The 16,462-nt window shown below is 45.5% G+C and overlaps 1 protein-coding gene across 2 annotated transcripts in view; it reads left to right on the top strand.

The window, feature by feature from the left end:
• Positions 1-2,952: 2,952 nt before the first annotated feature.
• The window catches only part of CANX (calnexin), a 30,596-nt gene continuing 17,086 nt past the window's right edge, over positions 2,953-16,462 (top strand). Inside the window, exons 1-4 of one of the 2 annotated variants that reach the window (XM_083181487.1) lie at positions 2,953-3,136; positions 13,887-13,966; positions 14,009-14,117; positions 15,068-15,141. In XM_083181487.1, the coding sequence (XP_083037613.1) occupies positions 13,890-13,966; positions 14,009-14,117; positions 15,068-15,141 (260 nt within the window). In that variant the 5' untranslated portion in view covers positions 2,953-3,136; positions 13,887-13,889. Of the gene's footprint in view, positions 3,137-13,886; positions 14,118-15,067; positions 15,142-16,462 lie in introns of both variants that reach the window. The other variant, XM_083181486.1, reaches the window with a different exon arrangement.

Here is a 16,462-nt window from a genome sequence, read left to right as displayed (position 1 = left end):
ATGTTCAGACCGCTTCAGTGGACACAGCAATTCTCTCTGCAATGATCAAAGCAGTATATATATTGTATTTAGGTGTTTAAATGCCACGTAACCTACATGATCTGTATCAGCTGAATGTTGGGAGCGCAATGGCTGTATTCACTGAAACTGTCTCCTCATGCAGACCCTTTTCACTGTCTTTCCTAGAACAAGCTACTTGAAAATGAAAATGGTGGCAATTCCACGTATATTATACCCTATTAAACCCTTGCCCATAATTTTGTCTAAATTTGACGTTTCACAGATCAATGCAACCGTTCAAAAATTTATATGGAAAGGTGGCACGGCTAGGATAGCCTTAAAGAAACTTCACCAACCTAAGTTTAATGGAGGTAGGTATAAACCTTCCCGATATTTTAATTTACAACTATGCATACCTTTTACGACACTTAAGAGATTGGCTTTTCAAAACGTCGACATACAATAATACGACATTGGAATAAAATGTCTTAGATAATTGTGATCTGGTTTGTTTCCTGCACTACATGAACAAGAAGTCTCAGTCAAACGCTTTGCTATGGACGACCAGAAGGTTATGGCATATTTTATGCCACAATGCAGGTCTAAATGCATACTATTCCCTTCACCTCCCCCTAATTAAAAACCCAATTCTTGACGGCATGGCTGCTCACCCCCTTCACATTGTGGCTGTTGACAGGCATCGTCACATTAAAAACTCCGGTGTCAATAGAAATAAGCGCTCCCCAACTTTCACAGAACATTCTGTTAGCTATGCAATGTTATCCCCATATCCGTTGGCTTTCTTACAAATTTGTTTTTATGTGAACACTGTTTTACAACATTTCTCGAGTAAAGACGAAAACATTTTTCAACACCCTTCTGACATACCCGGTCCCTAAACGTAGGGCAATATCAATACACTGTACCTTTCTACGGACCACTATAAATAACACAGAAATCTCTGATGGTATGTCAAAATGGTTAACGCATTTTCCCAAATTAATGATATCAGTGTTAGAAAAATCCATTCAATTCTCCCGTAGAGTATTACCTGTATACAGAACTCCTTCTTAACACACACTACTATACATATTTATCTCCACATATACCCCTTTCACACTGCCCTTTTAAAACTGTATATTGCAGTTTTTTTTCCATTTTAAAACGTTTAAGGCTGCAGTGTGAAAGTGCCAGAGTTGATTTACCGGTTAAAGTTAACTGGTATTTCAACACGTTTAAAAAGCAGAGACCTACACGTTTCAAAGCCGTTTTTTAGGCAGTGTGAATGGCTATTTCTATGGCTTGAAACGTGTCCCTTGGGGGTTAAATGGGTTGAATGTGTGAATGGTTTTAAATGCTTTTTAAATGGTTTCCACCTGCAATGTGAAAGGTCTTAAGGTTCAGACCTGTTTTAAAGTCCCATTTAAGAATAATGGGTCAATACCCGTTTCTGCAATGTGAAAGCAGTATAAGATGTGTTCAAATGGGAACCAATAATCACTCCTGTTTATGCTGCCACCAGGAAAATGCAGGTATCTTTCGCTGCCTCTGTGCATTTGATACACAGATATGGGGAAGATAAACTCATAGATCGGGTCCCAAATATGCCTGAACGGGCGATACTGGGAGTTTTCAACCCATCTCAACGGATGACCTTAGTCAGCAAACAACTTTTATTAGCACTCAGTGCCACAGGACACAAAAAAAATCTAACAAGGATGGCTGGACAGGTCACCTCCACAATCCTCCTATTCCTAACTAAATTTAATTTCATGTTCCATATGGATTGGGTGAAAACACTATTGCAAAAAGAAAAAAAGTGTGCCCCACTGATGCTCCCCATCAGGAAACAATTTCATAATTGCTTTAAAAACACAATATGGTATCTTACTAGGCTAGCAACCAATGACTCTCTGATTCACCTAATCTAAATTAAAAACGGGCCCTTCAGGCCCCAGAGACACACTTTTAGGCTGTGTTTGAATTGATTCATGTATGAAACAAATGTACTACTTGTTATGTTTTTCTCCATTGTAATGCTACCTTACCCAAATGATCTGACCACATAGCCAAAGTTGATTAATTGATGCTTTATTTTTCATATCTCTACTCTTTTGTAAGAGTATTATTTTGTTTTATTATCATACACTACCTCAATAGAAATAAAAGATAAATAAGTAAGGATTTAAACTATTGTTTTGTATTTATTTCCATCAAAGTAAAGAGTCAAAAATATAAGTTGATAAACATGTAAAATGTGCATAATGTAGAAAATTCGTTAAGATTATAGAGCAAAATAGGACCCGTGCTCTATAGCTAGCTGGGCAGCACAGCCCTTTATATTGCTGCTCTCTATCACAGAGCATCAGTGTTGTATAGAACTTAGGTCAGAACACAGTTTGAGAACTGCTGCTATAAATCATACATCTACCCTCACAACGACACCTAAATTATCCAATAACAGTGAATACTCTCTATTTCTAATACATTATTATTACTTTGACAACACGCTCTCCCCTTAGCTTCCCAAACTCACTCACTCACTCACTCACTCACTCACTCACTCACTCACTCACTCACTCACTCACTCACTCCCTCCCTCCCTCCCTCACTCCCTCACTCCCTCGCCTTCCTAAGTACAACATGAAATGGCGCCCGAGCACATGCGCGCGGGGCTTATATTAGGTAGAGTCACGCGAGACTAGAGCTGACGTCGCGAAGATGACGTATGCGAGGCCGTAATGAATGAATGGACCATCAGCGTCGGTTAGCGTCTCGCTGGCCCCGCGGCCAATCAGCGCTCCCCATCTTCCCGGCTAGCAGCCAATCCGGGTGATCCACGCAGAGAAGGTCCTGGAAGGTCTCCGCCCGGCCAGTGACTGGCAGCTGCTCTATCCAATCGTACTGCGTGGACTGTTCTTAGTCCCGGGGTCGGGGCAGGAGGCGGCCAATGACGAGGCATGTTACGGGAGCCAGCAGCGAGGGCGTAGGGGAGTCCGGCGCGGCTGCTTCCTCCCTGACAGTGCTTGGCTCCGCCCCTCCTGCTTCACTCCCGACAGGCACGTGACGGAGCAGCTGCGGCGTTGTGTAGGTGACCGAGGAAGCGGCGGTGGTGGTGGTGTACACTGATTAGGCGGTGAGTGAGGGATGGGGGCTTGGGTTAGAGCTAACGACAGGGTGTACTGCAGCGCCCGTCCTGTCATTGCCTTCTGCAGGCCAGATACTCGCTGCATTGCTAGTGTATACAGCGCACCGAGCTGTCAGCCGTCCTCTTACATGGCCTCAGTTGGCCCCTTCCACTAGTACCCATCATTCTGTGTGATGCCGCATATTTATGTGCTGTATGATGTGTGGGGCAGTAATGGTCACCGCAGACAATCCCTATCTCATTCATTCTAGCAGCAGTGGTCACCCCCATCTCCTGGCATTCTAGCAGCAGTGGTCACCGCAGCCCACCCCCATCTCCTGGCATTCTAGCAGCAGTGGTCACTGTAGCCCACCCCCATCTCCTGGCATTCTAGCAGCAGTGGTCACCGTAGCCCACCCCCATCTCCTGGCATTCTAGCAGCAGTGGTCACCGTAGCCCACCCCCATCTCCTGGCATTCTAGCAGCAGTGGTCACCGTAGCCCACCCCCATCTCCTGGCATTCTAGCAGCAGTGGTCACCGTAGCCCGCCCCCATCTCCTGGCATTCTAGCAGCAGTGGTCACCGCAGCCCACCCCCATCTCCTGGCATTCTAGCAGCAGTGGTCACCGCAGCCCACCCCCATCTCCTGGCATTCTAGCAGCAGTGGTCACCGCAGCCCACCCCCATCTCCTGGCATTCTAGCAGCAGTGGTCACCGCAGCCCACCCCCATCCAACATTATAGCCTCAGTGATCTTGCATAAAGTGGCTAAACCCTATCTAAACTCCAGGTTTAGGCGGCCAACCCATAGCCGTCTTCCATCTTTCTTGTTGCCACATCAGTAGGCTACCAGAGGAAATATTGCCCACACACAGTAGAATTGCTTCATCAGGTGCCCAGTAGCTAAGCACCGAGTAAAATAAGTGAATGCCTCTTTTAGCTAGGTACACACTATATGATTTTCATGAATGATATGCAGGATAATAATATTGTTAATGACAGGGGCGTAACTAGATATTCATAAGCCCCATAGCAAAAGTTTTTAAGGGCCCCCTATTTAGCAGTTGATGATGACAAATGTATGTAAAACATAGCACTTATACAGTAAGATGGCCCCCCTTCAGCTTTGGGCCCCATAGCAGCTGCACCCCTTGCACCTATGGTAGTTACGCCCTTGGTTAATGATATCAGTGTTAACAATGGGTACTCCCACCGATCGTTAATCGTTCACCCCCTATCATATGAACATGCAGCCCAATCTGACAATATCGTCAGTAACTGCATGTACGGTAGGCTCTGGGTGACGTCCTTGAATTATATTGTTCAATTGTTTACCCACATGTTGTTTTGGTGGTGCATCATATTGGCATATATTCAATGCCGTGGGCGAGCGGTGACTGCGAGCAGGACTTTTTGCTCGCAGTCACCGCTCACCCTGTCAGTATTCAACTGACCCCCCTCGCTCCGTTTTTTGAGCGAGGGAGAATTGGCGTATGTGCCTCCAAAAACTGCGAGAATCGAGGCTAATTACAGCGAGTTTGCTGCACTAGCCGCGGCTTTCGCAGTTTAGGGGAATCCTCGCCGTTCTGTGACTGCGAGGATTCCCCCGGAACGTTGCATAGTGCGAGCGGCCGGCGCGGGGGTTAAACTGCGAGGATCACTGGTTTTCTGTGATCCTCGCAGTTTAACCCCCTCGCCGGCCGCTCGCACCGGCATTGAATACCTGCCATAGTGTATATGGGGTATTAATGCACATATCCTATTTCTTTGTACTGTTGCTGTATTGTACAGAATACATATGGATGACCATGACAACTCATACTACCCTCCCCCCTTTGCAGCCTAACTATAACCCTTGCCCCTAGTGCCTTTCCCTAACCTTCATGCTTCGCCGCCTAACCATAATTCCCCCCATTCTAAAAGTGCCTAACCGGAACCCTCACCGCAGCCTAACCCTCACCGCATCTCCGCCATACAATCAGCTGAAACTTGATTACATGCTTATCTTGAAACAAAAATGCATTTGTTCCTGCTGAAGTGTGACTTCATCTTCCTGCTTCCGAAGTCTCCGCCCACAAATGTTTCAAATGTAAATGTGTCTTCCTCAATGGGAGGCTTGACATGCACTCACAATCTTGTAGCTGATCATGCAATGTACAGATGACTACACTGTTTGTACTATAGTTTCATGTTCTGGTTATATTGTGGTGGTTAATAAAATGAAAGTATTCTTGTTGTTTCATTGATAGTTTGGCTAAACTATGTAGCATCATCCACTACCCTTTTTATCAGTACATTCCTAGCGCTGTATTGTCACACATACGTGCTTCTGTCTGCTATGTGGCATAGTCATTGTGCACCCAGCATTACTCCTTTCATTCAGGCTGGCTGAATATGCAAAATCTGTTCCAGGACAAACCGATAGATTATGGGGCTTCTAGTGCACACTAGGAATGGCATTTAGGGTGCAGACAGGAATGTGACCAGCACATTGCGTCCACTAGTATTGCGGGTCTCTCCTTGTACCACATAAAGGTAAGAGGGAAAACTTACTATGACACTAACTTAAATAGATGCGCGAAGTCTGGCATTGCGCCCTTCTCGCTGGCAAATCGCACACTGTCTGTTAAAAGTTGCAGTTGAGGTGATTGAACATATGTTGCCATTTGGAGGTTTTACGTTTGTTTAGCGTAACGCAGCAATAAATAAAACCTGATTATTCGCTTTTTTTTTTTTTTATTTGGGCCAATGTATAATTCACCCCGTGGTGCATACACACTGGCTGATAGATCAGCTGTTCAATTGAGCGGCCAATTTATCAATGTGAATGTTGTCAATAACCTATATATCGCGTCGGCTGTGTGTAAGGGTAATCCATCGACAGCCTGTATACCCGCTATGGGAGCCTTGGGTGATTGACAGCTCCACCCAGTTGTGATGTCAGTGTGTGTGTGTGTAGCACACACTGCCCTATCTGTTGGTAGATATATCTTCAAATCAATTGATCTACAGATATATCTACCAATGTGTACCAAGCTTTTAGTAAGAATTATTTCCTGTGGTATGCCTCAAATCTTTTCTAGGGACATGGGCCCCATATGTGGCCATGCCTGCTAAGAGAGTAAAGGTAAAGCAACTACATCTCCTTTCTATCAGCTTTGGGCACAGCCATCATTTTACAGAGAAGGGGGAAAAAAAATCTAAATTTTGTAGGTTATAGACTACAATGACTAAAGGTTATAGACTACAATGACAGACTGGGTTTTATTCAGCACTGACCGCATACACAATCGGTAGCGCAGGAAACTACGTAGGTCATGTTCTGAAATCGCATCTAAAAAATGTGAATGCCTCTGCCTTATGGTGTGTACACACGTTAGATGTGCCTTAAGATCCTATCCACGATCTGATCAGATAGGATCGTGGATAGGATCTTAAGGATCTTAAGGCCGGTTTCACACACTCCGGCTCCTGCCGGACGGTGAAATCCCGTATGGCCAGGGAGCCGTGCCGCACACACTAGTTTATCATGGAAGGGATGGCCACAGCCCGGCAGCCGTCCCTTCCAGTGGCGGGATCGGGCTGCGGCCGGGCCTTGGCCATCCCGTGTGAATGGACACTATAGTGTCCATTCACAACTAATGTGTGCGGCACGGCTCCGTGGCCGTACGGGATTTCACCGTCCTGCAGGAGCCGGAGTGTGTGAAACCGGCCTAAGGCACATCCGATTTGCATCCTATCTTGACTATATAGTGCAGATCTGCACTATATAGACAAGGCAGCCAAGACTTTCTGGCTTCCGATACGTGAACGCTCATCGGGATCGCAAGGGTTAAAACCCTTGCGATCTGCATCCGATGTTGATTCAATGCCGATCCGATGTTGACTATATCTTCAACATCGGAAAGGAAATCGGACCGTGTGTACACAGCATTAATGTCAGAAGCATTTGTAGGGAGGGGGCAGAGGCTGGTGGCATTTGAGGAAAAGAGGGGCATGTTGCCTCCATTTGCCAGGCAAGATTAGGATGGCCAATCCCGTGATCTGGATTTTTATTTTTTTAAATTGGGGAAGCCAATTCCAGGATTAAGCATTTTTCTGTTCCGAATCCTGGGATTGATTAAATGCCCAGGGATTGGCCTCCTTAGGCCAAAGACTGCATTGTGTACTCTGTTGTTTTGGCTTCGTAATGCACCCTGAGGCGTAAAAGCCTGTGTAAGGTCTTGGTTAGGCTTTTAGACTCCCGATAAATATTGCGACTGATGGTCATCCTGTGCTGCAATCGCAAATACAGGATGGCAGCGGTATGCACCTCCTCATGCATTGAGTTGCTAAGGATCACATATGCCAAGCTGCTCCTATACGATCCATACTGAATAAGGCCCGTTATACATTGTAATGAGGCAAGATCTAAATGGTTTGAGCTTTAGGAGCTTGATATATCAGGCATTCTCGCAGTCCCCATAGAAACCTGGGGGGATTGCATTTATCTGCTGTGTTGTCCTTTTTCTACATACCCGGAAATTTAATGAATGCGGCAGTCCTCTGGAAACTGCTGTCCCACTGTGTAATGAGATGTGTTGTGTAAGGGGACAGCTGGCCAAACAAAGCAGACTATGGGAGCAGACTGTTATCTTCACATCTCAGCCATCAGTTGGTGCTGTACACCAGTTGGTCTTCCCCAGGCTGGTAGAGGCTTATTTATGTCCAGACAGAGAAATTGTATAAATCTGTTCTTGCCCAAAACACAAACGTGCTTAAGCATTAATCCATCTTTCCAAATGGCAAAAAGCAGGATTCTGCATGTTGGTTTTCAGAATAAAAACCTAAAAACTATTTAATTTTTTGTGGAAAAAAAACTTGAACGAAAAGCAGAAAATATGGCGGAATATAGTAGATCACCAGGGTATGCCATGTACTACATCAGTGAGGGCACACTTGTATCCTAGTGTTCATTCTAGCAGCCGCTATCTATGAAAACCCATGCAGTTCCTCTTCCCTGCCTGGGGTGTCGCTGTCTGCTGGTGTGCTTCTCGCACAGTGTGATCTGTAGATCAGCACTGATATGCAAAGCAGACCTGTGCTAGAAACACCACAGCAGACAGCGACACCCCAGGCAGGGAAGAGGAACTGCATGGGTTTTCGAAGATAGCGGGGGCTAGAATGAACCCTATATCCTGATGTGAGAACGCTCAGCATTAGAGCAAACTCCTCTCTGGCCTTCTTGTCTGTTTCTGTAATATAGGGTGTTAATTGCTGATAACCGTACCAAAACTGCTAAAGGTGTGTGCGTATATATCATCTATAGATCTGTCTAGTGTCTGTTTGTGTGTCTCCGAAACACTGCCATCTGTTGGCAGCGAGTGAAACTACATCTTTCTCTCTTAAGGGGTGTACACATGGGGAGATTTTGACTAATGGACAATTTTGACTACGCAATTTTGGGAAAGATTTTGGCTAGATGCACTGAAGATTTTGACTAAGCGATTTTGTTTAAACCATGATGGTCTATGATCTAGTCAAAATTGCCTTGCCTGCACAGTCAATCTATGCTTAGCAATTTCTGCTAGACAATATTGACTAAGCAGGAGAAAAATAGGGAGATTTTGGATAACCTTCTAGGAGATTTGGTCTATCTAGTCAAAATCTCCTGTGTGTACACCCCTTAACACACAGGCAATCACAAGGTAGCAGACTACTATAAAGCATTTGCTTTGAGCAGGCTTACTTGGGGGGGTGATAGATCTCTCTCGCTCTCGCTCTCTCTCTCTCTCGCTCTCTCTCTCGCTCTCTCTCTCGCTCTCTCTCTCGCTCTCTCTCTCGCTCGCTCTCTCTCTCGCTCTCTCGCTCTCTCTCTCGCTCTCTCTCTCGCTCTCTCTCTCGCTCTCTCTCTCGCTCTCTGTGTGTCTCTCTGTCTCTCTCTCTCCCTCTCCAAAAGGGAATCTGGTCTATTATCACCTAACTGATTTTAGGGATGAGATATAAACACAATTTCCCGTATTTTTCGGACCATAAGGCGCACTTTTTCTCCCCCAAAATGTGTGAGAAAAACTATGTGCGTCATATGTACCGAATATGACATGTGAAGCAGACAGCTGGAGCTTACGTAAGGGACTGCGCTGGGTGGGAGAGCACAGATAGAGTGTGCGGGTAGCGCCGGGTCCTGGATACTGCTGCTGCTGCGCTGTCATCTCAGAGCGTGGCAGCGACATCTGAGAGCGTGGCAGCAGAGCGCCCGCATCCCAGAGCCTAGCAGCTGAGCCGGCACCATGTGACTCCCCTGCTCCCCACCTCCATCCACAGGAGTGCACCGCGGGCAGCATTAGCTGAGAGCCTGGATGCGGGGAACCACTGGGTCTACAATACTGTCTACAGTGTGTGTGTGTGTCTATGTGTATGCTGGCTCTGATGTGTGTAGGGATGCCAATCCCGGGGCATTTTTTCAATCCCGGGATTGAAAAATGCTCAATCCCGGGATTCCCGGGATTGGCATCCCTACCTGTGCTGTGCTGCATATTTGTGGATACCCACCCCCACACCGGCCGACCCGCACATTTACTTACATTAGCGGCCGGCCGGGAGTGGGTTCGGAGGTGCACGGTGCCTCCAGGCTCGTGCACCTCCTTCTTAGCAGGCAGGGCAGGCCGGAAAGGAGGCGGGTGGGCGCGCGTGCTGAGGAGACGAGAGGGGGCGGGCACAGGAGAAGGCTGCGCAGCGTGACCTCTACTGTCACGCTACGCTGGCTGCACGCAGAGGTCAGGATTCGGGAGCCGGGCAGCGTCTGAGCGAGTGCTCAGACGCTGCCCGGCATTAGACTGCGCATGCGCAGTCTAATCCCGAAATCCCGGGATTGAAATCCCGCACTTTTTGAGGCCAAATCCCGGGATCCCGCCGATCCCGTGATTGGCCACCCTAGATGTGTGTGTGTGTGTGTCTGTGTATGCTCTATAAAGTGCAATGTTACTGTCACTCAGCCCACACTACTCTGCTTTGATTTGTACATAAATAACTGATGAATTTCTTTGTTTTCACTTAGAAGTGATAAGTGGAGTGCAGTTGTTCCTGCCTTTAATATACCCACTTTCAGTACTCCAAACCCCTGCTAACTTCATGTTCGTAAAAACTGACCAGAAGAATTAGATTGCAATCTTCATCTCAATTATTACACTATTTGGTTAAGAATATTTTTTTCCCTGTTTTTCCTACTCTAAAAACTAGGTGCGTCTTATGGTCAGGTGTGTGTTATAGTCCAATAAATACAGTATTTAACTTAATATTTGTTTCTGACTTTCTCAATGAGAAACCTTTATCCTATGGGTGCCGCGAAAACATTTCTGATGCTTTGGGGTGCCGTGATCCAAAAATTTTAGGAATCCCTGATATAGAAGATTAATTACTCCTCACTTCTGAGGTGAAGTACCGCTACTGACCTCTAGAGGCCACTCGACGGACAAAATTACTTTTTTGGTGTGTGTGTGTGTGTGTGTGTGTGTGTGTGTGTAAAATGTCATAGCAGAAAGTGAAGCGACACTGATCTGTTTCAAACTTGCTGGATGTGGAGGGAGGGAGCTGCAATGACAGGGATTGGAGGTAGGAGCAGATAGGGACTAGGAGTGGAATAAAGAGGGCGTAAAACTGTCACAGCTCAAATTGAAAGTACACTGCAGAAGCCATCATTTTGATGGGCTTTAGCTAGTTTTTTTTATTAGAGTGCCCCTCAGCATGTGGGTTTCAGAATGAGGGAAATAATGTGTACATTTTTTTTAAATGTTAATTTTAGATAAAATCAGCGGCACTTTCTTTGGGACCCCAACAACACCCCGCTAGAGGACTAATCAAGCATTTGGATATTTCCAATTAGCTTAATTGGTCTGTAGTTACTGACCCTCAGAAGTGTTCTCTTCTCATTGTCTTCTGCAGCAGGGTTGTGTATGCGAAGTGTATAAACCCCTGTTTAAAAAAAAAAAAAAAAAAAATACCATTATTTTGATTGGGCAGCTTGAATATTGGGAGTGTGCATATCTGGGGTAATTCCAAATGACACGCAAGGTTTTTTGCCCCACTAAACCTCTCTTCCAGTTGAGTTTTCCCCTAAGTCAGGGATGGAGAAACTTTGGCCCTCCAGCTATTTAACTACACTTCCCAGCATGCCTTGCAACAGTTTTAGCTTGGCCAAATAGCAAAACTGTGAACGTGGAAACTCAAATTAGCGTGCACCTGCGTTTTTTGATGCCAGGATGGGAGAAATGCCATCATCCATGGATTTCTTTCCATACAGGGATTTTCTGTGACCAATTCAGACAAAGTGATATGCAATTACTTATTCTGATGCAGAGTGCCAAATAGTTTTTGCTGATTGGGCCCAAATAGATCAGGTTTAATAGTGCAAAATGGCTTATCAGTCCTTAGCTTACTGCACTGGGCACCAGAAAAACATGGAAAAAGCCAGTAGATGGGTAGAAATAACGGGCGCCTGTGGGTATACATGCCCAAACGGAGCAACAATTGAATTCCAATCTGTGCTAGCATTAAAAATGCAAACAGACGTGTTTTATAGCATTTATGTACGTTCACACTTATACTCTTACACCTAAAAGGTTTTTGGACCCTGCTCCAACTCCGGTGCTACACGGCATCCCTTCCGGGCATAATGCCGGACGGGTAATGTCACCAGAGACTGGGCCTGAGCCAACGCCGGGAGAGGACGGCATCTCCTAGCGCCGGGATTTCCATTGCAATAAACAGGTCCCGGGTCACATTGACCCAGTTTATCTGTTTACACTGCGCCACAATCTGGGTTGAACCATTGTTCAACATGGAACATTTGCCATGTAGAAATCCTGGGTCTTTAGACCGGTTACACGGCCCGCAAACCCATTTTTTGCATGCTCCAGTGCAAAAACCAGGGATTATATCAGGGCTGGTGTATAACTTTCTGACTTGCTTCCAGTGAAATGCTTTGTTTTTCTTGTTTGCATACACTATCCTTATTTGTTCATGTCCTAAGTGGTTGATAAGACTATGGATTTGTGCCAATTTGGCTAGCACATGTATGATTAAGTTGTCCCGTACACGTGCTTGATGCTACTTCCAGGCTACCTTTTTTTTTTTTTTTTTTTAAACCTTAATTCTCCCAAAAGTGTGAGTCTATTGTGTAGGCTTTCACCTAAATACATGTATACATTTTCATAAAGATCTTTTTTTAGATTCTTTTTTTCATCCCCTTGTGTAAGCAGACAGTCGGTGCTAGTCCCGTATACAGTGGCTCATAATGTATTGTATTTTCCAGACGGTTGAATATTAAATTAAGAATCCATTAAGTCTCTTTATCAGAGTCATTCTGCCACAGGCTTGACACTTAATGAGCTTTCCCAGAGCCTCGGCTGCCAGTCCAGCCTTCACCCCACTTCTGTGGTGTAGATAATGGGCAGAAGTATATAGGTGGGGGAGGGGGGGTCACTGTATATCAGCAGAGGCAATATAAACAACACTGCACAACTTACATCTTGTCCTTTTAGTTGTGTCGCAATTAAACGATTCCCTTTGGTCTATCTCATGGTTGCTATTGTAATGGTGAGCATGCACAGGTTTGTGTGTTATGCTTATGGAGTCCTCACTCTTCACCATGATAACAGTAATGCTTATTGGCATATTTCAAGTTTTGAAACCCACCTTGTTAAAATGCTGGGTTGTCATACCCATGTCGGGATCTCTGCACCCTCCTCTTTACTGTGTGCATAGTGTCCACCTCCAAAACAAACCCAAGTTTATTTCATATCTCCTACCATAGATCTAACAAGATATTTTTTGGCCCCTTATTTTATTAGCAAGTGTTGTGCTTTAAATGGGAGCACCCCAATATGAAACATAGACCCGGTATGACAGTGTCATTAAGGTGGCACATCTAGGAGTTCCCCCTACTGAGACGGTAAAGAGCACATAAAGCCAGTTTGACATTAATATATCTCAAAGGCGGTGTTATTGAGCTAAACAATACACATAAAAAAAAACTGAAGACCTTGACCGACGGATGCAGATGGCTTATCAGCAATCTGGATGCTGGCAATTGAAATACCAGAGTCCAGTCTGTCTGCATCCGGAACGGAAGTGTCAGCCCCCATCCCCTACGCAGACCTACCTGAAGCCACAAATCTCTTCAGATTTCCCTTAAACTCTCCCAGATATCTGATCTGATCCTGGGTTAATCTTCACTCTTCACCTTAGATACATCTGGTCATCGGATGGATCTGAGACTCAGCCGCACATCTGATCTGAGGAAGCTCAAATTTGTCATTTTTTCATCAGATCGGTCTGTCAGATCTATCTGAATATTAAAAAAACAGGCCATATCTCACTAGTGGATGGGGGCCTTTAGGGTTTGTCACTAAGAAGGGTGTTGGTCTGGAGGGAGTATGGATAATAACCTATGAGGTGTCAGGATCTTGGCAGCAGTCATCTGACATCCGGCATCCTGAGTCCCGAGATCCCCTACCCAATCCGGATTATTTTTACATCTGAATTTAGTACGTAGACTAAACATTAATGCATAATAATGGGGGTATCCAATTTCCTCCAAGTAAAGCTTCAAGAGCAAAAAAAAAAAGGTTTTCAGCGCTGCCTTTGGGGTTTTGCCAATAAGACTGCATTCTGCGGCATATCGAGGTGAGCCGATTATCAGCAATCCCGGGTAAAAGGATATCGGCCTAAAGCATTTTTGTAATTGTCAGGACTATAAAGTTTTTTTTCTGTGCTCTTTCTAGATCATGGATGTAAAGTGGCTCCTTTGTGCGACCTTTCTGGTTCTTGGTGTAGTATCCATAAAAGCCCATGGTGGGGACCACCACGATCACCATCATCACGATCATGACCACGATCACCATCATCACGATCATGACCACGACGATGGACTGGACATAGATGACTTGGACGATCTTCTTGATGATACCGAAGAAGCTAAGCCAGAGTCCAGCACCCCACCCCCTGCTCCTAAGGTGTGTCCTCTTTTATAAATTGCCATTGCTCCTAATATTGAACTAATATTGAATATTGATAGTGCGACCGTAACAATGTTTTCTACAGAATGTTGGCATGTTGGGGGAGGTTGCCTCCATCCAGCCGGGAAGGTTGAGTTCCAAGGCTAACCGGCAGAGAATTTTATCAGGCAGAAAGCTTGAAAAATAAAGCTTTGGGAAAAGACTGAAACTCTTAATGTAGAACAATGATGGGCTGCGTGGGGTCTTTGCTTGCGTCCCCCAACTTCTTCCTGCTTGCAATCCTAAAGTCGAAGATTAAAGAAGCAGGCCTATTTTCTTATATTCTCTAGTCCATTGTTTCCCAACCCCGATCCTCATGGCACACACAGTCCAGACTCCAGTGGGCTACGAGATCCGGATTTAGGAAACTTTGCTCCAGTCAATCTAACATGTATTGATGTTAATGTTCCCTGGCCTCTTTTATGCACTAGATGATGCTGTGCTCACTTACACTGGGTGGCATGCCACCTTTCCGGAAACACTTTGGTTGCGCAGGAAGAGGAAGCTCCGCCCTGTCTGCCATCCAGGTGTTGTGCACAGGTGGAGGAGCTGCCAGCAGGAGTGAGCATAGCAGCTCTTGGTATGTGCTTAGCATTGTAGCACCAGTTGGATCCTATAAATGTCCAAGGGAAGTAGTTTTCTGGGCTCTGGATTTAGGGTATTCCAATTATACTTTGAGATTATACATTGCCGCTTTATTTAACATTTTATGTATTCCGAGCAGAGTCCTTCTGGGTTTAATGTCTATTTAGGTAGAGAACAGATGTGCACAGATGAACAAATTAGTTGGTGCAGCGCTATGTGCTGAGCGATCTATGCTGAGCAATGCAGTCGCCCAAAGCTCAACTCGTCCCTTGTGTACCAGGCATTATTTTCAGGATTTTTATTTCCCCATGTTATTATTGCAGGTTACTTACAAAGCTCCTGTCCCAACTGGGGAGGTTTATCTGGCAGAGTCTTTTGACAAAGGAACATTGGATGGGTAAGAACAGACTGTTATGTCTTACGTGTATGTAGACCAGCGGTGGGGAACCTCCGGCCCGCGGGCCGTATACGGCCCCCGCAGCTGGTCTGTGTGGCCCGCCCACCCTCCCGGCAGTTGTGCAGGGAGTCAAGTACAGGGGAAATCTTGAGAGAGATACCGACCTCTCGTGAGATTTCCGCTGTACTAGACTCCCTGCACAGTGTGGTCCCTGCACAGCCGCCGGACCACACAGACTCTTAAACTGCGGCAGCCGGCGGAGCGTGGGACGGCTGCCGCAGGGCAGTTTGTACGTTTATATTTATCTATCCCCCGAGGCATTTTCCCCCAATAGAAATGGCCCTTGGCCCCATAAAGGTTCCCCACCCCTGATGTAGACCATTATTGCACACTTTCTGTAAATCTACACATCATAGCTTGCCTTGCCAGTTTTGTTACTAGGGCATGCTGTGGTGTTCACTTCCACAGCAGCTGGTTGTAATCTTGTGGAATACCCTTTCTGTCCACAATTTATAGAAAACTAGTTTTTTTTATGTACAAAGCGTTACGACGGTTCTTTTCCTGCGTTGGTATATTACTCCAGAAGGGAGGGAGTTCCATAATCTACAGCAGGCCTGACACCCGTGCCTCACCCAGTATTGTGAAACAGCATAGGTTTTCTGGTATCAGCAGGCAGAGCTTGAAGGGCCTTGTAGTAACAGAACACTAGTTGTGCCATTGGTCATCCACCAGGTGGAACCTAAAGGTTAGGTCAGTGTTTCCCTACCTCATTCCCCACGGCACACTAATAGTGCATACACATTAATGATTTTTTTTATACATGTTGTGCACGATAATGAAATTTTCGTGCAATATCAACTAGTGTGTGTGCGCAGACTATATCCTTAGCGACAATTAGTTTTATTATGGTGTTTTAGAAAACAAGATGGTCACTGGAAAGCAAATGATATCTTAATTTTATGTCAAATTGTTCAGTGTGTATGCACTACATCGTTCAATCTCAAGCTTCAGGGAGTTGAAAGGGAATAGTTAGTGATATTGTTCACACACGATGGTTCGTTGTTAAAGAGACAGCTTGGCAGATGGCGGTTTCCCGTCCACTCCTTATGCATCATGGAATCTAGTCAATAGTCGTTCGGTGGACCACTAATGATCGACTGTTCTTACTTCACGATCCTAGTGGGCAATGTTAGATTCTAGTATTGTGCCGAGCACAGAGACACTGAAGCATGGCGATCGCCGCAAACGGTGTCCATGTTGGCATGGATGCCAAAAACCTGTGAAAACAGTGTCGTCATTTTGCTTGTCGACCATTAGTGGT

This window comes from Crinia signifera, chromosome 4 (assembly GCF_055691185.1).
Source record: "Crinia signifera chromosome 4, ASM5569118v1, whole genome shotgun sequence".
Taxonomy (NCBI): domain Eukaryota; kingdom Metazoa; phylum Chordata; class Amphibia; order Anura; family Myobatrachidae; genus Crinia; species Crinia signifera.
The sequence above is the reverse complement of the archived record's forward strand: the minus strand, read 5'-3'. Positions and strand labels throughout refer to the sequence as shown.